At 44.5% G+C, this 22,571-nt stretch overlaps 1 protein-coding gene and 1 pseudogene across 3 annotated transcripts; both read left to right on the forward strand.

Annotated features, from left to right (window-relative positions):
* Positions 1 to 12,644: 12,644 nt before the first annotated feature.
* Positions 12,645 to 13,990, forward strand: LOC140222452 (uncharacterized; annotated as a pseudogene).
* Positions 13,991 to 17,053: 3,063 nt separating this feature from the next.
* Positions 17,054 to 22,220, forward strand: LOC117853865 (spermine synthase). Of its 3 annotated transcripts, none has more exons than XM_034736145.2 (12): positions 17,054 to 17,214; positions 18,247 to 18,464; positions 18,569 to 18,613; positions 18,946 to 19,022; positions 19,106 to 19,228; positions 19,399 to 19,503; positions 19,591 to 19,663; positions 19,810 to 19,881; positions 20,241 to 20,436; positions 20,944 to 21,073; positions 21,393 to 21,476; positions 21,838 to 22,220. In XM_034736145.2, the coding sequence occupies exons 2-12, from the start codon at positions 18,278 to 18,280 to the stop codon at positions 21,913 to 21,915; spliced, it is 1,170 nt and encodes a 389-aa protein (XP_034592036.1). In that variant the 5' UTR covers positions 17,054 to 17,214; positions 18,247 to 18,277; the 3' UTR covers positions 21,916 to 22,220. The 3 variants fall into 3 exon arrangements, with proteins under 3 accessions (XP_034592036.1, XP_034592037.1, XP_034592035.1); XM_034736146.2 differs by lacking the exon at positions 17,054 to 17,214 and adding an exon at positions 17,496 to 17,697; XM_034736144.2 differs by lacking the exon at positions 17,054 to 17,214 and adding an exon at positions 18,091 to 18,143.
* The last annotated feature ends 351 nt before the right edge of the window (positions 22,221 to 22,571 follow it).

Raw genomic sequence — 22,571 nt, forward strand, 5'->3', positions numbered from 1 at the left:
TGGGATGAGGAAGCCTAGTACCGGATTGAACCTAGACGTGAGCGGTCGCCCCATTGTTCTTGGAACGGAGTTTCCCCGGCTGGTTGTCGCACGTGGTGGTAAGCGTGGTCACAGGATGGCAGAGGCCGGATCTGTGGAACCTTGCACCAAAGGAAATGGGCCCGACACGGGATAGGGGATTGATGGGGAAGGCCGACACAGGAAGCGACCTCCGGGTGCGCGGATGTCGTGAGGCTAGGTTCACCATGCATGGTTAAAGAACTCGAATCGATTCGTCTGCCTCTCATAGTTTGAGATTGCTTGATCGCTATGTCACCCTGAGTAAATGAGGAATCTGATGATGACATGTTTGTTGATATACCTATACATCTGGTTTGGTTCTATGATTGATTAGAACAGGTTGCAAAACCTAGACTGGTAAACGAACCTAGAACCGGAGCTAAAACTTGAAAATAGGGTTTTACTTAGTGCTTTTGGCAAACAAACCCCTCAGCCAAAAAGCCCTGCATGTCTAGAAGGAGGAGTAGCTCACTCCTATCGGTTAAGTCTTGTTGAGCTTAGTAGCTCAGCCTTGTGTGGCTCTTGTTTTTCAGGTGAAGTTGCTGCTTCCGACCCCTCTTTCGCTGGCGCTTGGCCGCCCCAGCTCCCGCCGGGCTGGACGGTCGAGTGGGATCCTTCCTCGGACGGCGAGGAGAGAAATCAGTGATGTCCCGGTTGGCCTCACCAGGGATGTCCGACCCCGACGATTGCTTTCGCTAGTGGTTTTACCTTTTGTTGTTTTCCTTTGAACCTTGTAAAAACTCTGATGTTGGTTTTTGTGGCCGAACTAAAGGGTTAAATCGTTTAACTCAGTGGACTCGTTGTATTCTCTGGAACCACTCACATTCGTGTGAGTTTGCTAAACTCGATCTTGTTCAAGTGGTTAATCGGATGAAATCCGACGGCACTTCGTGTTAATTTGGCTTAAGCATGGGTGTCGCATGTTAGGCGGCTTAACCCTGTCTAATCAAGCTAATCCGAAGTGGATCCGCCACATTGGGCTACTTATAGGCCGAGGAGGGGAAGCGAAAGGGCGCCCGAGGGAGCTCAATGGCCAGCCGACCATTGAAGGCCTCGAAGGTGTGGGGTGTCCATTACTAGGAGATTGAAGAGGGGAAACGGTTGCTGCGGCGCGGGGATATGGAGGAGTTGGGTGGCGCAGCTTTGAAGAGACACGGGAGATGGGGAGGCAAGGGGGCGCCAGACGTGCGGGAGGCGGCGGCCGTTTCTAGCGCGTGCAGTAGATGCGGCTGGAGGTCAAGGATGACCCTGACAAGTGGGGCCCACCTATTAGCAGGAGGAGGCGCATATGCGGGCTGGCTAGCCAATTGGGCTGGTGGAGAGGAGATTGCTGGGCCAGCGCCAGGGAAGGAGAGGCGGGCTAGAGAAGAAAAAAAAGAGAGGGGAGGGAGATTGGGCCAGCGGTGCTTGGTGGGCTGCTGCGAAGAGAGGAAAGGAGGGGGGGTTGGCAGGTTGGGCCGGTAGGTGGAAGAAAACGGGCCAGTGCAATGGAGAGAAAAGAAAAGAAAGGAGGGGGCTAGCCTGCCAGGTTTATTGGGCCAAAAGAAAGAGATGGAAAGATTGGATCTGCTGGTTGGATAGGAGAGGAGAAACAAATTGAGATTTTATTTTAGGAAACTTTTACAAACACAACATCAAACAAAACTAAAGCAAAAGAGAAACTCTACAAAGCACTTGTTGCCTCTAAAATTAAATTCAACTGCTCTTTAATTATTTAAAGTTCATAATTTATTTAAGGTATTTTATTTAATCCTTAGAGAACAAAAGCTAGATCGTGAGTTGCTTACATTATTTTCATGATGGAATTTTGGGTGTTACAAGAGCTATCTGGTGATACCCCGAGTAGCAATCAAGGAAACAGAGTAGAGCGCATCCAGCCGTCAAGTCAATGACTTGATCAATCCTAGGGAGCTCGAAGGGATCCTTTGGATAGTGCTTGTTGAGATCTATGTAGTCAACGCACATCCTCCACTCATTGTTGTTCTTCTTCCGCACCAAGACAGGATGGGCCAGCCACTCTGGATGATAGACTTCTTTTATTAAGCCAGCCGCGAGTAGTTTGGCGAACTCTTTTTTGATTGCTTCTCTTCTATCTTGGGCGAATCGGCATTGTCGTTGTCATTTTGGCGTAGCTTTCGGATCCACATTTAGTGAGTGCTCGATCAACTCCCTGCGTACCCCCGGCATATCTGATGGTTTCCATGCAAAGATGTCTTGGTTGGCCCGAAGGAAGCTGATGAGCGCGTCTTCCTATTTGGGGTCCAGCCCTGAGGCAATCAAGGTTGTCTTGGAGCTATCACCAATCTCAAGGTCAATGGCTTTCATATCGATTTCGTTTGCCGGCTTGACCTTGGTTGCCCCCGACTTCTTCTTTGGAATCTCGAGTTCTATCGGGGATAATTTCTTCGACGGAGCAAAGACTTGCATCATCGAATTTGGCACTAGATTAGTCGCTGCTATGGCGAAACCGCCCAAATTAACTTGGCCAAAAGCACACTTAAGCCGCTTACACGCAATCATGTACTTTAAACAAATCAACTTGGTTGTCCGTCGGATTTCATCCGATAAACCACTTAACTCAGGATCGAGAAAGCAAGACTCACATGAAGATGAGTGGTTACAGCGATTACAACAGCCCATCTCAATTAAACAAGTGCATCAAATTATTACAACATCAAGTTCGAAATTCAAACAAGATTTGCAGGGTTTTCCAATAACAGAAATAAATAAGCGGAAGCTAAACGTCGTTGCAGGATATCATGAAGAAGCCGATCATGACATCAATGATCCCTATCCTTATCGTCCGAGGAGGGATCCCACTCGACCGTCCAACCAGGAGGAAGTTGGGTAGGCCAAGAGCCACTTGCAGCGAACTCAGAGGTATCAACATCACCTGAAAGCCACAACAAGGCTAAGCGACTACGCTCAACAAGACTTAACCGACCGGTGGTACTATTCCACCAACACCTAGACATGCAAGCTTTTTAGCTCTGGGGTTTGTTTTTGCCAAAAGCGTCTAGTGTAGGTCCTTACTTTCTATATTTTAGCCACAAGTTCTACTGTTGTTTTACCATTCTAATTTAGCAACTATACTAAACCAAGCATAATTTCCAAGGAATTTATGACAAGCATTAATATTAACATCATCCTCAAGTTCCATTCTTACTCAGTGTAGCATAGCGATCAAGTAGTCCCAAACTGTAAGAGGCAGACGAATCGATTCGAATTTCTTAACCATGCATGGCGAACCTAATCCCACGACATCCACGCACCGCGAAGGGTCGCTTCATTTGTCAGCCGTCCCCATCAATTCCCAGACCCATGTTGGGTCCACTTCCCTTGGTACAAGGCTCCACAAACCCGGCCTCTGCCATTCTATGACCACACTTGTCACCACATGCGGCCGCAAGGGAACTTCGTTACAGAGACAATGGAACGATCCGCTCACGTTCCGGTTCAATCAAGTACTAGGCTTCCCCATCCCATACTAGGTATGAGATTAGTACTTTCAAACACTTGATCATGAACACTATCACATCTCGACCTTAGTTCAATTTCATGTAGACAGACAGAGCAATCCACCGACCACCAAAAACAGTTCACAGAGCCCTGCCCCAATTTTGAAAAGCTTCTGAGGTAAATTTGACCAGGGTCCAAAAGACAAAGTTGTTGTATAAACTTAGCTTTCAAACTCTTATAAACGGTTTTGCTGGCACTCTGTGCAAGTTTTGTGAGATAAGCTTGATGCGTGGTTGAACTGATTCCAGACTTAGCCTAGATTTGTAGGTCTTGGGCTGAGTTGACCAATTTGGCCAACTTTGACCTAGGTTTTGAAAGCCTTCTGTGCAGATTTCAACCTTACTCCTTTAGTCCAAGTTGTTAAGGGCTTGAAGCTCTAAAAATTTTGTATAGAGTTCAGCTTAAGTTTATTTTGGAAAATTTTAGATGAAGAGCTCCAAATTTGGGACTTTATCTGTTTTTCTTAAATTAACACAATTTTGAACTTCAAGTTTTTGAAGGTCTTATGCTCAGATTCAAACAAAACACCATAAATAAAAGTTGTTAGGGAAGTTGAGTTCTACAACTCTTAGTTGGACATATTTTTAAGTCCTTAAGCAAAAATTTGAGTTATGGTTTAAATAGTTGCTTAGCTTGGGAGGGCAAAAGGGTCAATCATATTGCATGTATTTAAGAAAAATAGAAATTCATGCTCTGGGGCTTGCCTTCACACGGGAAGTTAGCAAACTGGTCATCGGCTTGCTCCGGTATGGGCTCGGCTCCAACTTGATGTAGATCAGCTACGGCTCCTTCTAGCGCCGGGTGAAGCTCGTACGTTCCGTCAACAAGGTTCAGCTCTACACGAAATACAAATGCATCAAGTTCAACTCCCATGCTTTCTCATTGGGATGCAAAACATGAATTAGCACTGGAGTGTAAATTACATTATGACCACATTCACCTAAATAAGGCTCTAAACCTTCTTTATCTGCATAAGGTAAGGTGTGTTGTGGTATAAAACCTGGGGTTGATTTGATGGTGATTGTGTACATATATATAACTTAAGTTTATTAAGCTTTAGATCGGGAAGTTATCCTAATTCTGAATGTTTTTTTTACCTCTTCCGAAAGAGATCATTACCCTTACTTAAGGTTTCTTTCTTCCATTTAATTTGGTTCATCTCCCAAATTTTATTTCAATCTTCGAACAGTAAGCTATGAAGTTGAAATTTTACCAGCAACTTAACCTTATCATGATTAAGCTACTGCACAAATTTGAGGCTCATTAGAGTTGCACAAAAATAATTAAAATTGTTTCATTATGATAAGGTAGTGTGTGCTTAACTATTTTTAAGACAGAAACCATAACGAATCTGGGTATGAAATTTTAACAGTAGGTTTCAGAGGTGAAATAAAGCCTTTGGTGAATTTTTCATAATTTTTAGTGAAGGGCATCTTTTTCCATACATTTACCCTAATTAGTTTTCCTCAAAAAGGAAAGTGGTTTCCTTTCTGCTTCTGATTAGGTTCTATATTTTTACTAAAAACTACACTACACCACTGACTTATTCCAATTTGTTTCACATTTTTATCATCTCTGGTTTAATCATGATGCAAAAATAAAAATCTTCCTGAGTTGGGCACCAATTTATTTTTCCAAGCTTCTATACTCAGCAACACACACTGCAGAGTTGGATTTATCTTTTTAGCATTTTTCTATAATTTGCTATGATTTAAATAGCTTAAACAAGGATTAAAACATATAACATAAATCCTAGCAGAGACATGTGCCAAAAGTATTTTTATCAGAAACTACACTTTGTAATGAGTCTACCAAAATTGGTTTGGCATTTTTCTGAATTTTCTACGAGTTTTGGTGAATTTCCAAAGTTAAACACATTTTCTACCGATTATAAAACAAAAACCGAGGTAAACTTGCGATCTAGCCCCTGGATCTAAGGGTTAAATGCATAGGTGTCCCTGATATTCACGCTAAGGCCCCTGGAAGAAACGGGAAGACACAGGGGTGCCCTTGGGCACGCGTGCAGCGGCGGTCGGCGCAATTCTGGCGATTCGCCAGCGATTTTGGCAGGGCAAGCGGTGGGGAAGGAGTGAGGGCTCACCAGAAGTTGATTGGCAGCGGTTGGGGGCGTGGAGAAGGTCAGGTGATGGTGGAACAGTGGCGCACCGGTCTGCGGTGGTGGCGGAGCGGGGCGACAGAGTTCCGGCGGCATCGAGGCTAGGAGGCGGCGACGGGCGAGCGCCTGAGCTTCATGAGGTGGCGACAAAGCTGGTGGGGGCGTCGGCGAGGGGTGGAGCACGGTGAAGAGGGGAACTCCACGGAGAGGGGGTGCGGCGGAGCTGAGAGTGAGAGCTGGGGAGCTTTGGCAGGGGCAAGGGCGCGAGCAAGGGCGGGTTCCAGCAGTCTTCTCCCCCTTTTATAGGGCCGGGGTGAAGTGGTGAGGCGAGGCAGAGCTACGGTGCTGGCGGAAGGGACTGGAGGGGCGTTGGGGCACGGTTGTGGGGTGGACCGGCCATGGCGGCGGCCATTGGTGTCGGCGGGTGGTGCGGCAGGCGTGCGGGCAAGGAGCAGCAGGTGAGGCAAGCGTGCGCGATTGAAAGGCTTCACCAGGGCGCTGCAGGTGAGGCCGAGGTGCTGCTGCATCTTGTCTCGAGCGTGGGTTGGTAGGCACGGCGGCGGTGGCGTGCCAGAGCATCGCGGGGCACGCGAGGACAGAGCAGCGGCAAGCGAGCGGTCGGGGCAGCGCTGCAGGCGAGGTGGGGGAGCTAGACGGTCGCGGGCGCGTGGGGATCTGCGTTCAGTCGCGGCCGGGGATGGGGCGACGGAGCGGCGCCAGTGGGTGGCGCACGCGCGCTCTGACGTGCTCTGGCCGAGGGATCCGCGGGATCGCTTCGCCGGGCCGATCTTCAAGCGCAATTAACTCCAGATTCTTGAACTGTGTGGTGTTTACTCCCTTTGCAAAAGTTGTAGTCCTCAGATCACGTTTAACTTTTGTAATTGAACCGAGTTCAAATTCGCAGTAGATTTGAAGATAGATAGCTTCAAAGTTTGAGGGAAGATCTGATTTTGAGACTTAGGCAAAACAGGAGTTCAGCTGATTTCAAAGTTTTTGGCTGACTTGAGCCCCAATTTTGAAAAGCTTCTAAGGTGAATTTGACCAGGGTCTAAAAGATGAAGTTGTTGTCTAAATTTAGCTTTCAAACTCTTATAAATGGTTTTGCTGGCACTCTTTGCAAGTTTTGTGAGATAGCGGTCGGGGCAGCGCTGCAGGCGAGGTAGGGGAGCTGGACGGTCGTGGGCGCGTGGGGATCTGCGTTCAGTCGCGGCCGGGGATGGGGCGACGGAGCGGCGCCAGTGGACGGCGCACGCACGCTCTGACGTGCTCTGGCCGAGGGATCCGCGGGATCGCTTCGCCGGGCCGATCTTCAAGCGCAATTAACTCCAAATTCTTGAACTGCGTGGTGTTTACTCCCTTTGCAAAAGTTGTAGTCCTCAGATCACGTTCAACTTTTGTAATTGAACCGAGTTCAAATTCGCAGTAGATTTGAAGATAGACAGTTTCAAAGTTTGAGGGAACATCTGATTTTGAGACTTAGGCAAAAACAGGAGTTCGGCTGATTTCAAAGTTTTTGGCTGACTTGAGCCCCAATTTTGAAAAGCTTCTGAGGTGAATTTGACCAGGGTCCAAAAGATGAAGTTGTATAAACTTAGCTTTCAAACTCTTATAAATGGTTTTGCTGGCACTCTTTGCAAGTTTTGTGAGATAAGCTTAAGCCAAGATGCGTGGTTGAACTGATTCCAGACTTAGTCTAGATTTGCAGGTCTTGAGCTGAGTTGACCAATTTGGCTCACTTTGACCTGGATTTTGAAAACCTTCTGTGCAGATTTCAACCTTACTCCTTTAGTCAAAGTTGTTAAGGGCTTGAAGCTCTAAAAATTTTGTATAGAGTTCATCTTGAGTTTATTTTGAAAAATTTTAGATAAAGAGCTCCAAAGTCGGGACTTTATCTGCTTTGCTTAAATTGACACAATTTTAAACTTTGAGTTTCTGAAGGTCTTCTTCTCAGATTTAAACAAAACACCAAAAATAAAAGTTGTTAGGAAAATTGAGTTCTACAACTCTTAGTTGGACAGATTTTTATGTTCTTAAGCAAAAATTTGAGTTATGGTTTAAACAGTTGCTTAGCTTGGGAGGGCAAAAGGGTCCTTTTTACTTGTCTTCACAACTGCCACTAATCTTTTTTATGCTCTAATGACTGTACTTAAGATTAAACATGGTTTAATTAGGCTAGGTTGTTACAGCTGCCAGCTCCACGACTTGTGGGTCCTAGTCGTATGATCTTTTCAAGTCTCCACGTAGGGAGAGTACTCCCTTGGGTCTCGACATTTTGAGTACTAGGTCTTTCGAGGATAGCATGATACGAAGTTTCAAAATCTGCTACCTCAAACTGGATGTACTCTGCCTGGTAGTGTTCTTTGGTCCCGAAGGTAACTGGCAAAACCACCTAACCAAGGGGTACAACTGCGTTGCCTGGGACAATCCTGTAGAATGGAGAGTTCATCAGGGTGAGCATATCCATAATGTCGAGGCCCATCTTCCTCAAAGTCTTAGCAAAGAGTACTTTGAGACCACTGCCGCCATCAATGAGAACCTTAGTGAGTCGAGAGCCTGGGACTACTGGTTCTAGGATGAGAGGGTAGCGTCCTGGGTTGGAGAAACTAGTCCACCGATCCTTCTTGGAAAAGGTGATTGGCACCTCGGACCACTTGAGGAACATAGGCGTTGCTAGTTCAATGGACATAATCTTTTGGAGGCCTAGTTTCTGGGATCACTTAGTGAAGATGATGTTGACGGTGTCATCATCATCTTCGTCTTCTTTGGCCTTATCGTTGCCCTTTGCTTCAGAAGATTCCGGTAGATCTTTCATGACTCTGTGTAGGCCATAGCGGTCCATAGCATAGGAGCTCCTTGAATGGAGTCCTTTCTTGATTTCCGCCACCTTTCTTGGAAGTTTGGGACATCGTCGTGACAGTATTTTCTAGCTTTCTCTTGCAATTTTGACCACCCGAGTAGTTGCCTCGGTTGTCATATTGCGTCGATCGTTACGGTTCTTGTCATTGCGTTGGCCATTACTTTGATTATTGTTGTTCTGTCCTTTGTCACGACTAGACTCGAACCTCTCGATCTCTTTCTCTTCTTCATCCACCCAAGCTTGTATCATGATCTTGAGAGACTTGATGTCTTCCGGGCATCTCCTGCCAAAATCTTAGAACATCTGGCGGTCATAGAGACCATTCTGGAAGCAATCTGTGGCATCACGCTCCGTGATGTCCACGATAGTGGCCATCTTGTCGAAGAATCGATGTAGATAACTACGCAGGGTCTCACCTTGTTTCTGTTTGACTTGAGACAAGTCAACCCTGTTGCTAGGATGTTGCATTGCCCTTGCGAAGTTGTTTGTGAACGCTGCCTTGAGATGACTCCATGTGTCGATGGAGTTCTTTTCTAGGGACTCGAGCCATGTAAGTGGCCCTGCCTCCATGTAGATGAGGAAGTAGATGACCTTGGTGTTGTCGTTTACTCCCGCCGCCTGTACTGACAACGAGTAGCACCGCAACCATTGGACTAGGTCCTGCTTCCCATCGTACTTGGTGATACCCGGAGGTTTGAGCTTGTCGGGTAGGATTGTCTTCCGTACTCATTTTGAGAAGCCGGGAACCCATCAGAATCCTCTCCGAGGTACTCGACTTCTTGTTCACGCCCGCGGCGATGCCCTTCAATGATTGTACAGGCGTCGCGGTTGCCCTTCAATGATTGTACAGGCGTCACGGTTGTTGTTGATCTTCTGACGAAGGTCACGTACTTGGGGTTCAGGCTCTAGATAGGGCCCATGGTGGCCATGGCCTCCCGAGGGTTCAACCCGACTACCCTCTGCTCCGCCTTAACTCGGTCTAGTGCTCTCATTCCTAGCACCCTCGTCTCGACTTGCTCGCCTATAGCTGCTGCCATGCTGGGATGAGGTGTGTCGAACCGAGTGTATTGGGTTTTGTTTATCAAGTTGCTCGTATGTGCGTTTTGCCAGCTGAGCCAGTTGCCTGGTGTACTTGGTTTGTGGCATTGCCCGAGTAATTAGGTCGATGGATGAGATGGTGGCGAGAGGAGTATGGTATTGATGCGATTGAACTGCTTCAAACGCGTGATCCAAGTTCATAATGGGTAGATCAGATGCAAGGCGGCGGTGACGATCTGCTCTTGCAGCGTTTCTTGCTCGCCGTCAATTCCTTTGAGCTTCGGTTTCTTCTCCTTCTATGTTGGCGGTGAGCTCATCCTGTGAAACGTCATCTAGGTGACGTTCACGTCGCGGATTTCTTTCTGGTTGATCTTCATCGTTGCCTTCTTGTGCGGTCAAGAGGGCGAAGAGTTCCCGCTCCGGAGAAAAACTACCTGAGCTTGACGTGATGACTTTTGTGGAGCCATCTTCTTCGTACATTGGTGACAGAGGGGTTCCCTCCTGGTACGGGAGGGTGTTAAGGTAGGCAACAAGGCATGACTCGTCATCCTAGGCGAGACCAGGTGGCTTCATGTTGGACCAGTAGACGAATCTGCCTTGCGAAGTAGATGTGATCACCAGGCCCTATTTTGGACCTTATAATGGAGTCTCCTTGTCCGGATCCGAGTAGTAGTCGAGATCCTCGATCAAGTCTGAGTTGAATTATGATATGGACAGGGTAGCTTGGTAGGCAGCACCTGAGTTTTAGAGTCCAAACGGGAATCAACTTGTATCATGGACCGATTTGCACGATGGCTTAAGCGCCAGCTCGTGGGAACCAATCCGGCTAGCGGGAGAAGTCGAGTTGTACTCGGACTCGTCCCTCAAGTTTCGGAATAGGTCGAAAATTTCGTTGAATTTTTCGACGAAATCCTCCAAAGTTTGGTGATAAAGGTTGATGTTGTACTGCTTCTCCTCAGGGGCCGGTGCGATCTGGTAGTGGAATTTTCTAGCGCTGTCTGCGATGCAAACCCAGGAGCCAAAGATGAATGTCGCACCTGCTTCGAACGTGACGGTGGGCTTGATGATGACTTGAGCCATCGAGTTTGCCAGTGGATCTTTAGCGAGATCCTCTACCTGGCATGCTAGCTATCGGTGTTTAGACCTGGCAATCTACCAAGGGGGTACCCTCGGTAGTGTTTTATGCGTGGGGCTCGCCGAGATCTGGAACTCGAAGGTGAATTGGAACACACGATTTAGATAGGTTCAAGCCACTTAGATCGCGTAATACCCTACGTCCTGTATGTTGGTTGGATTGTATTGATTGAACTTGTTTGGAGGGGATCCCTGCCTCACCTTATATTGCCGGGGTAGGGTTACAGGTCGGTTGTTTACAATAATACTAGTCGAATTCGACTAGAGAGTCCTACTCTAATTGCTACGAGTAGTTTCCTCATCCTCGACTAGTTCTCATCCGCCACGTAGACCACACCATCCTGCACCGTAGTCTCCATGTCTGACATGTCTCGGTGTACAGCCCTATATCTAGGATTGTCCAAACCTTCTAGTGGGCCCATAGATGTATGGACGACAAATAGACATATGAATTTCTTGCAGTTAATAATTCTTATTTTTTATCAATAAAAATTGTTGATCGCGACCTTTTGGCTCTCAAGTGTGTACATAACCTATCTGTTCACTAGTAAAAATTGGATCAGGTTTTAGAATTATGCTATTCGCATTACTGAAAGACTAAAGTCCATGTATTCAATAAATGTATAGAAGCACGTTTATGTTATTTTAGATCATTTTCCTTTCTAGAAAGTTATTGTTAGCATGTATTAACATATTTGTTTTTTTATAACTGAACGATGCATATAGTCAAACATGTAAAGTAATGTTTAATAATATGAAATTAAATATTCCTAACCAAAATTAAACCACCGTATAAAAAAATAATTAATATGAAGACATAATTCTAAACAAAGAATGTTGTAATCTTAGCCAAACACATTGTTATTGCGATGCGAATATCAATAGTCAAATAATTTTTAATAATTTTTTTATAACTAGCTAAAAGCACAGTAGACATCCCACAAACTCGGTGATATCCGCAACACCTTCAGTGGCGGGCCCACTTAGATTCAATGGTATTCAATTGAATACCCATTTTTTTTGCAAATTTTTTTTCATATGTATAGTGTATTTTAGGTATATGTATGAAAAAAACAAAAATATAGAAGTAGCACATATATTTCACTCAAAAAGGCCCACCGGAGGTCAACTTCGCTCTCTCTCGACTGGCCCAACTGGCCAACTGGCCCATCCGGCCCATCCGCCCCACTCGACTGCTCCCCCCGACCCCCCCCCCACGCCTGAGCACGCACACGCCAGGCAGCCGCCGCCAGGGATTCACGCTTCAGGCGCGCGAACCCTAGCCTGCGGCGGTGGCAGACCGGCGGTGGCGCGGCGCCCGGCGGTAAGCGGCGGCTGGAGGGGCGGAGGCGCGTCGGCGGCGGGCCGTGGGCGGCCGGCGTGGTGCGCGCGGCGCGCCTGGCGCCTGCACATGCACGGACCACGGAGCCGGAGCGGCGGGCCGGCGGCTCCGCGGTGGCCGGCGACCAGGCGGCGGATGGGGGGCGGAGGCGCGTTGGCGGCGGGCTGCGGGCGGCCGGCGTGGTGCGCGCGGCGCGCCTGGTGCCTGCACGCGCAGCGCACGGACCACGGTAGTCGGTAGCCGGAGCGTCGGGCCAGCGGCTCCGCGGCGGCCAGTGAGCAGGCGGCGGCGGGCGCGGTACTGGCCGCCGTGCCGCCGTGGGCGCGCGGTGCGCCACGCTGCGGCTCCGCACGTCCGACCCGGCACGGGCACGCGGCGAGCTGGCTACGCCCCCAAACCTGTGAATCTGTGATTCTTTGAACTGCTGATTGTTTGTGAAATTGAGGTGAGCATTTTCAATTGTTTATCAAATTGGAATAGCACATCAACTTGCAAAATGTGGATGCTCATGAATTTAGTTCAATGTGAAATTGTAAATATCTGATAACTTAAAATTGTGTAACTTTTAGGTTTGAACCATGAAGAGGAAGGGTAGTGCCACTACTGATTTGAGGATTTTCATGACAAGGGCTGCTGCAAAGAAGAGACAACCTGAACCGGAGAATGTTAATCAATCTTGCAATGAAAGTCAAATGCAAGTAGTGTTATTCCAAGGACAAAGTGGTAGTGAAACAAGCACGGTACCACCTGAACCTGTGAGATCTAATCAGCCACCAGAGCACGGTACAACAGAAGATGGTGAATCCATACCCGTGGAAGAAAATGATTCTAGTGATGAAGACAAGAATGATTATGGCATTGAGCGTGATCCTGGATTGAGGGCTCCGATCTCAAGCTATGATGTCAATGACCAAGATTCAGTTAGAAGGGCATACATTGCATTGGGACCATGTCAACCAACGATGAAGAGGGATGCTTTTCCGCAACATGATTGTGGAGGTATGCGCCGCTTCCAACATAAGTGGTTTGTTGAATTTAAGTGGATTGAGTATAGTGTGGATAAAGATGTTGCATTTTGCTTTGTTTGCTATTTGTTCAAAGATAACTGCAAATTTCCTGGTGGAGATGCTTTTGTTGTTGAAGGGTTTAGAAATTGGAATATGAAAAGGAGAATTCATAGGCATGTTGGTGCTATCGATAGTGCTCATAGTGAAGCTGAAGAGAAATATAGATGGTTCATGAGACCTAAGGCATCAATCCGTGAATCTGTTGCATCAAACACTGCACAGTTCAAGGCTAAGTATCTAGCTCGCTTGACATGGTCACTTAAATGCATTAGATTTATGTTGCGTCAAGGGTTGGCTTTTAGGGGTCATGATGAAACAAAGGATTCACTCAACAAGGGGAATTTTCGGGAACTTTTAGCATGGCTAGCAGGAAACTTTGAAGAGGTTAATTTGGTGGTACTAGAGAATGCACCACAAAACTGTCAGATGATAGATCACAAGATCCAGAAACAACTCATTGATGCTTGTGCTCATGAAACAACCAAATTTATCATAGATGAACTTAGTGATGAGTGTTTTGCAATTCTTGCTGATGAGTCAAGTGATGCATACCTACTGGAACAATTGGCTCTTTGTTTGCGTTTTGTCAATAAAAAAGGAGAACCAGTTGAGCGGTTTCTAGGTCTTATCCAAGTTGAACATACTACATCATTGACTCTTAAAGAAGCAATTCAGTCCTTGCTTATAAAATATCAATTGCCCCTATCCAAGGTACGTGGTCAAGGGTATGATGGAGCTAGTAATATGAAGGGTCATGTTAATGGTTTGAAGAAACTAATTGTGGATGAGTCCCCTTCTACTTATTATGTTCATTGCTTCGCCCATCAACTTCAACTAACACTTGTAGCGGTTGCTAAGGAGAATACTGATTGTGATTGGTTCTTTGGGCAACTTGCTTATTTGTTGAATGTTCTAGGGATATCTTGTAAAAAGATCCGCATGCTTCGCATTGCTGAAGCTGAATACATGATTGAAGCATTGAAATTGGGTGAAATTGAAACCGGGCAAGGATTGAATCAAGAGATGGGCTTAGCAAGGCCAGGTGATACACGATGGGGATCTCACTACAGAACTGTAATGCATGTTATGTTCTTGTATCCTTCAATCAAGAAAGTTCTCTTTAGGATTGGGAATGAAAGTAGAGGGGCTGAGGCTAATAGGGCTCAAACTATGCTCACAGTATTTAAGTCCTTTGAGTTTGTTTTCCTGCTACACTTGATGAATGAAATATTTGGATATACAAATGACTTGTGCAATGCTTTGCAAAAGAGGGAGCAAGATATCATAAATGCAATGGATCTTCTGGAGTTTACAAAGGTAGAACTGGATGTTTTGAGACAAGATTCTGGATGGCAAGAATTTCTTACCAAGGTCACTTCTTTTTGTGAGAAGCACAATGTTAAAGTTGTTGACATGAATGGGAAGTATATTCCTATGCAAAGATCAAGACAGTTCTATAGAGGTGCCATTAATTATCACCGGTTTCATGCTGATATGTTTTTGGGTGTCATTGATAGACACGTTCAAGAGCTCAATAATAGGTTTGATGAGGTAAACACAGAGCTACTTAGATGCATGGCATCATTCAGTCCAGCCCATTCCTAATCTGTTTTTAATGTTGAGAACTTGGTTAAGCTTGCTAGGTTCTATCCACATGACTTTGAATTTCAAGAAATAAACCAGCTTCATTTTCAGTTGCACCACTATATCAATGATGTCAGAAATGATGAAAACTTCAAAAATTTGACAAGCCTAGTAGAGTTGTCTATGATGCTAGTTAAAGAAGGAAATGTTTCTCGGTATGACATTGTTTATAAACTTCTTAAATTGGTGCTTGTTCTCCCTGTTGCAACTGCTGGTGTTGAGAGGATCTTTTCTATAATGAATTTGATAAAGAACAAGAGAAGAAGTAAGATGGGGCAGAAATATTTGAATGGTTACTTGGTCACATTGATTGAAAGGGAATTCTTTACGCAAGCTAAGGATAAGGACATCATCGCTCATTTTCAAAGCATTGCAGAACAGAAAGTTGTCCTATAGCTTGTAAGTTGTAATCTTTGTTACCATTCTACTGTTTTAGCCTCTATTTATTTCACATGTTGCCACTTTGATATGTTGATCATTAGTAGCTGGACAATTTCAATTTCTGATAAATTTTATTAATCAATGATGCTGCTACCACTTAATTATGTGTTATAGAACTATAATTTAGTCTGTCATTTTTTTCCTTGCCATCTTCAATTTTGAATACCCATAGTACAGATCCTGCGCCCGTCACAGAACACCTTACATGTCAGGGGACTTCCACTCTAGCAGCGAGACGTAACAAAGACCAAATCTAGTACGTACTAATCAAGTCTTTAACCTTGTACTAATTATCCTAACATTTAAATGACTCATTTTGATAAAGGATACTTTAAAATGCATGTAACATTATGTAGCTTTCAACAAAACATACATATATGTACATCAAGGAAAGACTCCGACTCCTGAAGCTGGTAGTCATGCACCCGGTAGGCGGTAGTACATGCGACACTTACTAGCCATACCACTGCTCATTTGGACTTCTGAGCCGGGCCTACTACCTCCAAGGCTCCAACAATCACATATTTTTGTTATCTCACCCAAATCTTATAGACGACTCTTTTTCGTTGTTTGGGTGGTGTGGTTCAATCCAACGAACGGTCGTAAATGTTTTATTTTCGCTTTTTTTATTTATTTTTATTTTAATGGCCTTGCTCACCCAAATCTTATAGGCGACTCTGTGGCCACCCTTTTGAAAACGGGGAAAAAACGTATGAACAATGCTAGTCCCAACTGCCGTATACTCCTCTAATAATCAAATCGCTTAAAACTTTAGTAATCAAATCACTTAATTAATTGTTTTCTCCTCTAATAATCAAATCACTTAAAATTCTAATAATCAAATCACTTAAAACTTAAGTGTTTTCTCCCCAAACATACCTCATTTTAGAAAATATCCATCGAACTAATTAATTGTTCTAAACGTTATAGAAACAAAGGAAAAACTTGCTCTGGAATCAAGTATTCCCTTACTACGCCACGCCAAATCGAATTATCGAGTACACGAGGCAGCCTAACCAAGATTGATTGTTGGACCATAGCAATTAATTTTTTTACGAGGTTTAGGGGTGTTTGGGAGCACTCCACTTTAAATTTTTGAGCTCCACTCCACCAACTCCACCACATTGCAGCTCCACTCCACCAACTCCAAAAAATACCAGAGCTGTCCACGTGTTTGGCAAAATGCACAGATCCAGCTCCAGAAACAGAAGGTCTTGCTGTGTAAAGTCCATTATACCCTGTGAATGGGTCCGACTTGTTAGTCTCATTTAGTTCTCCTTTCTTCTCCTTTAGTTTTTCTCCTTTCTTCTCCCGGGGCGCAGGGGCGGGCGGGGGACGCAGGGCGCAGGGGCGGGGCGCAGGGCGCGGCACGCGGCGGGCGGCGGGCGCGGGCGCGACGGGCAGCGTGGTGAGCCGGGGCGAGGGGCGGCACGGCGACGGATGAGGGAGGCGATGGGACTTTTTCTTTTTCTGAATCGAACCGGTATATGTGTAACGAGTGGCAATGGTGGAAATACCCACCAACTCCACGAGAAGATCTGTAAAGTGGCTTTTTGGAGCACCCCTTAAGGTACTCCACAGAAAACGTGGATCTACCCCCGCTTCGCCTTTTTCGTGGAGCCGAAGTTGCTGGAGCTAGACGTGTTTGGCTGCGAAATTTTCAGAGTTGGTGGAGTGGAGCAATTTTTCGTGGAGTGGAGTGCTCCCAAACACCGCCTTATTATCGGATTCAATCCAAGGGGTTTACGTTCGTTGTCGAAATCCCTCTTTTTTGCTAGGACAATTATCTTATTATTACTTCAATGTAGAAAATAGAAAGAAAATAAAAAAGAAGAGAATCGAGGCACCTACTACCAACCAAGAAGCACGGAGCAAAGGTTCCGTGCCATTCACCACCTATTTAAAGGGCCTACTCTGCTCTGAGCTCTTCCATTCCGCTCCATTTCCGATCCACCGCGCACAGGTCGTCGTTGTTCCTCCTCGCCGTCGTATCCAGGTGAGAAACGACCTTCCGGACTTCTTGAAACTTCGAGAAGTCTCAGCTGCTCAAGACGATTGTTTCTTTTATTTCCCCCCCAAAACTTGCTGGTGGACGTTGTCGCGATTTCTGTCTTGAGCGGGGTGATAAACAGGAGCTCCAGTCGCACCTGCGGCTGGCCACGTCTCCGGCTCTCCGCTGCTTTTTCCCTGTCGTCGGTGGAGCTACTGGAGACCTGAGTTGGACTAACAAGAGGGTCTATTTGTTTTTGGTTGTTCTGCAAAGGGGTTTTCTTAAACTATTTTGTGTCCTCCCTTCGTTTTCCTCCTCCGCCGGCGGCCAGGGGGCAAGAAACCGCCTCTGCTCGCGCCATCGTGGGCTCTCCTCACTGTTCGATTCCCCACGGGGTTAGAGGCGGAGTTCCGGGCGCGTTTCTGGTTGCTTGATTCCTGTATCCATCGGTGGCTTCTTGCTGATCGACGGTACCTCTAGCCGTGGCTTGTATGTTCGATTTCTTTCTACTGCTTCATGCTTTCCTCCCACTCCGATTGAGTTGGCGGCTTTCGCGCGTTTCCACGGTAGAATTTCCGAGGTAGTTGAAGGAAGCTTGTGATTTATTTTTAGCAGTTGGTGATTAGTGGGTAATATATATATATATATATAAAAGCGGCTGGCGTCTCAAAAAATAAAAGGGTTGGTGATAGTTGATTCTCTTTTCTTTTTTCTAGCTATCAAAAGTTTTATTTTCTTAAAATAAAACTGGGATTCTGTTTGGTGCTGCTTCCTGCTTTATTCTTTTCGTCAGTTTTAGCCACATGTTTTTTTTTATAAAGATAGCCACATGTTAGATGCGCTTATTGTTGCTGCTTTACCTGGGCCTTTCCACATGTCAATCGTACGAGTGGCTAGATGCCTCGCTTACGTGTTTGGTTCAACATGAATGCAAAGCAAGCAGCACTTACATGATACTGCCACCTTTTTTTTTCTTCACGTGTTCTTGTCTGAACTATTTCTTATGCCTGACTTTTATGTCTCTTATTATTGAGCCAGAGACTGGGACCTTCAAAGAGCAACAGGACCCATGGAGGCTGGAGACGCAGGAAACGGTTCTGCAGCAGCGGCACAGATAAAGGGAAGTGGGGATGATGCCGCCCACAAACCGCTGCCTCCTTGCTGCGTCAAGGCCAAGGCCGGCGTGCCTGAATCCGAGGCCAAGTGCCATGATACCGTGGTTTCGGGCTGGTTCACCGAACCCAGATCGCGCTTCGGTATGTTCAGAATTCAGAATTGTTTCTATTTTGGAACTATACATATGGGAAATGTAGTCCTTTCTGCAGTTCTGATATATACTACTGAACTGATGTATATGCAGGTAAAACAAGCAAAATGCAGTACTACAACAACCCTATGTGGCCTGGTATTTTTCTTATTTCTGTTCTGCCCTACCAGTAGAAATTTACTTTGTTTTATTTTTCAAAACATCTTTGCGTTCACGCGCTGTCTCATTACAACAATATGTTAAAAATTGATTATGGTATGACGATAACTGCTCACTCTTACCTGTCTAATTTTATCAATCTGCTGACTTTGGAACAGTTTTATATAAAAAATTGCTTAGCCTGGTGCGGACTTTAAATATCGGTCTAGCCGTGCATGTGGTACTTGCAAAAACGTTTGACCCTACAAGGCGTTTATTGGTGCATATTTCCTAGTAGGTTAGGATTTTAACCAAACCTTTTTTTAATGCAGGAGAGGCTCACTCTCTGAAAGTGGAGAAGATTCTGTACCAAGGGAAATCACCTTACCAAGAGATTTTAGTTTTGGAAGTAATTCTTCCTGCTAAATTTATACGTGAAAAACTGCACTCGTCAGACATTGTACTGAGAAGTGTGTTAATTTCCATTTGCAGTCTTCAACCTATGGAAATGTTCTTGTGCTTGATGGTATAGTTCAGCTGACCGACAAGGACGAATGTGCATACCAGGAAATGGTTACTCACCTTCCACTATGTTCAATTCCATCACCGAAGAATGTATGTTTCTTGACCCTGACCTTTTCTTCTGAAAACTGTGAGAATGCCGCATACTCGCTAGATATAGTGATTTAATCAAATTGGAGGATGTCCTTCCCACCGTATGTTGCCTTTTAATCAGAGCTTTGTGGATGGTTAGCCTTACAACATAGACTTACTAATCGGTGCAGGTTTTGGTTGTTGGAGGTGGTGATGGTGGTGTACTGCGGGAAATAGCCAGACATGATTCAGTGGAGACTATTGATATATGTGAGATTGATCAACTAGTTATTGATGTAAGAATGATCACTTTACCTATACTTGAAGTTCAATGTATAATAGTGTAAATATTATTTTCTTATTTATCTCCTCTAACTTTGTAGGTTTGCAAAGAGTTCTTTCCGAACTTATCCATTGGATATAAAGATCCTCGTGTCCGACTTCATGTTGGTGATGGTATGTTGAAAAGCTGGTACCTGATGGTGTTTTCTGTGATTATGATAGACTGTAGGATATGCCGCTATTGTTTCTAGCTTCAAACCTTGCATTTCTTCTAGTCTTGATTTCATACAGTTCATAGTAGTCTTGCTTTTGTTTTGCAGCTGTTGATTTCTTGAGGAATTCTCCTGAAGGGAAATATGATGCTATTATTGTTGATTCATCAGATCCAATTGGTGAGTTCTTGCTAGTGCTACATCCTATATAATACACAGCTCTCTTGCAATTATGTATGTTTCCCATTCCATGCTCAATATAGTTCTTGTTGGTTTCTTTTTGAGTCTTTGAATCCCTTATCACTATTTGTTGGTTTAGTATGTACAGGCCTGTTCTGGAACACAGAATGCACATAGTTCAAATTAATGGGAATGTTGGGAATATTTCTGAGTTCTGTGTTCGTTCCAGACACAACATCCATATACTGATTTATATCTGTGCCTGTTTTTTTCTTCTTTTATTTTTTTAAGAAAATTTATATGATTTGCTAACGTTTACTTAGTTGGCACTAAATTCCTTTTCACATTTATTATTACAGGTCCAGCTCAGGCACTTGTGGAGAAACCATTTTTTCAGACAATTGCTAGAGCTTTAAAGTCTGGTGGTGTTCTTTGTAATCTTGCTGAGAGCATGTGGCTGCACACACATTTAATCCAGGATATGCTGGCTATCTGTCGTCAGACATTCAAGGGTGCTGTGCACTATGCATGGACAAGCGTTCCAACATATCCCAGGTATTATGAACTTTCATTTTTCAAATTCTGCATATGTTCATTTTTGTCTTTAGTGGTTTTTTCCTTATAAAGGTTAAAATCTTATAAAAGATAGTGATTTTTGGGCATACTGGGATTGACGTCATAGCATAGCATTTTTAAAGCATTGTTTAGGATACCATCCTCTAATTTTGTGAAGGGAAGTAGTTTTCCTTCCTCATCAACAGCTGTGTTTCAGCCTAGTTAGGGAGGCTGTTGTACAATACTAAATTAGGCAAAACATCCTAGACTTTTGAGTCAATGGTGTAAGAGTGGACGAATTAGCAAGCATGTGGATGAATAAGATGAACATGCAAGGATCTGTTGTCCAAAACACTAAAAAATGAGTTTGCAATGTCCTACTTTATGAGATTTGCTGGAGCAGATTGTGTCAGATAAAATCAATTAGCTGTCCCTGCTTTATGTTTGGGAGTTCTGTATCACTTCTTTGCATCTTTAGCAGCTAAGTTTAACTATTTGGATTTGCAGTGGTGTCATTGGATTTTTGCTATGCGCGAAAGAAGGTCGACCCGTGAACTTCTTAACTCCTGTGAACCCAATTGAGAAAATACAAGGAGCTACAAAAGCTGGAAAGGAACTCAGATTTTATAATTCAGAGGTTTGTGCAATGTCTTTTGTTGCGCTGGCTGCCTTTCCTTTCCAACGTCTTAGACCCTTAGTCCAGAATAATCTGGGGAAAATGACTTACGGAGCAGAGTAACTTTAAATCTCACATGCCTTTACTGTCACACCCAAAATACTTATTAATTCATCATTTCTCTGCCACAAAAGGCACTAGCGATGTTGGAGTGCTTGTGATCATACTGTTCCCAATTTGTTTTTTACTTCGAAGACATATTTATTACCAACCTATTGTGAGATTTCTGACACAATTTTCTCCTGTGAAATATTATGAAATGAATTTACTTGTTTGACAGATTCATCGGGCTGCTTTTGTTCTGCCAACATTTGTAAGAAGAGAACTGGAATCATATACCACTCCTAGTACTTCTAATGAAAAGGTGAGCTTTTTGCTAAATGCTTCGTTCATAGTGTGCATTTAAATTTCATGAGAAGGCAGAGCCCAGTGTACCACAGCTTGATTTAATTTAGTGGTTGCACGAAGCTTTCCATCTATTATCGTTGTGGTTACCGCGTTATTATTGAGCAGTAACAGTGCAGCCATTGATTTACTTTTTTTTGTTTTCAATCAAGATGTTCAGGCATCATAATGAATTATATTATTGACATAAAATGCTACAATTGGGCAGATATATAGTGCGAATCATGCACAGCATCATTCAACAATGTAGTAGAACACCTTTTTTTCTGATTGGTACCACGTGAATACTCACGTCTGCTTCTGTTTTCGTATCATGGCAGGAGAAGCCAAAAGAATCAGTTTCGAAGTCGCAGAAGATAAAGATATTGCCAAACAATGCCATTGTTACAGCTTCCTAGGCTTGAACCGTACTCGATCTACTTCTCTGAATTCTGGTGCATCCAAGCTGGGGTCGTGTATAGTTGTATTCTTACCGTAAAGATAGTCACTGAGATGGTAATGACGATGCGCCAGGAGCATATATATAGTGTCTTTGTGAGTGATGACTGGTTGAATAAAGGAGGAATTGAACTGCTGTGATGCCTACCAGAATAATGTGTTCCCCTCTGTTTCTGGTGTTTGTTGTGCACAGCTGCACAAGTTCCCAACTTGCAACTTGTAAGACCTGTTGATGTAATATAATCCTATTTTGCATTTGTCCTGAGACATCATCTACTTCATGACGGTAGATTTGTGATCTGTCTTTGTTTTTACATGATAACTGTCGTGCAAGATATATTTCCACATGGCCGAGCGGATCTGTGGAAATAAGAGATACGGAGGGGTTGTAAATTGTAATGTTTGTAGTTTGACCCTAACGTCTGCATCATAGAGAAGAGATAGCAGCATGCAATTGGAAATTATGCCCGGTACTTTATCGTTTCTACTAGTTGTAATCTTCTGAGATAGCATCATCTCTTTCATAGTGACTTCTTGAGTTCCTGTGGTGACCCAGCACTGTCAATCTGTTATACCTTCGGCAGTTCGGCTAATTAGGGAGCCTCCAACGTGTCAC

This window comes from Setaria viridis, chromosome 4 (genome assembly GCF_005286985.2).
Source record: "Setaria viridis chromosome 4, Setaria_viridis_v4.0, whole genome shotgun sequence".
Taxonomy (NCBI): domain Eukaryota; kingdom Viridiplantae; phylum Streptophyta; class Magnoliopsida; order Poales; family Poaceae; genus Setaria; species Setaria viridis.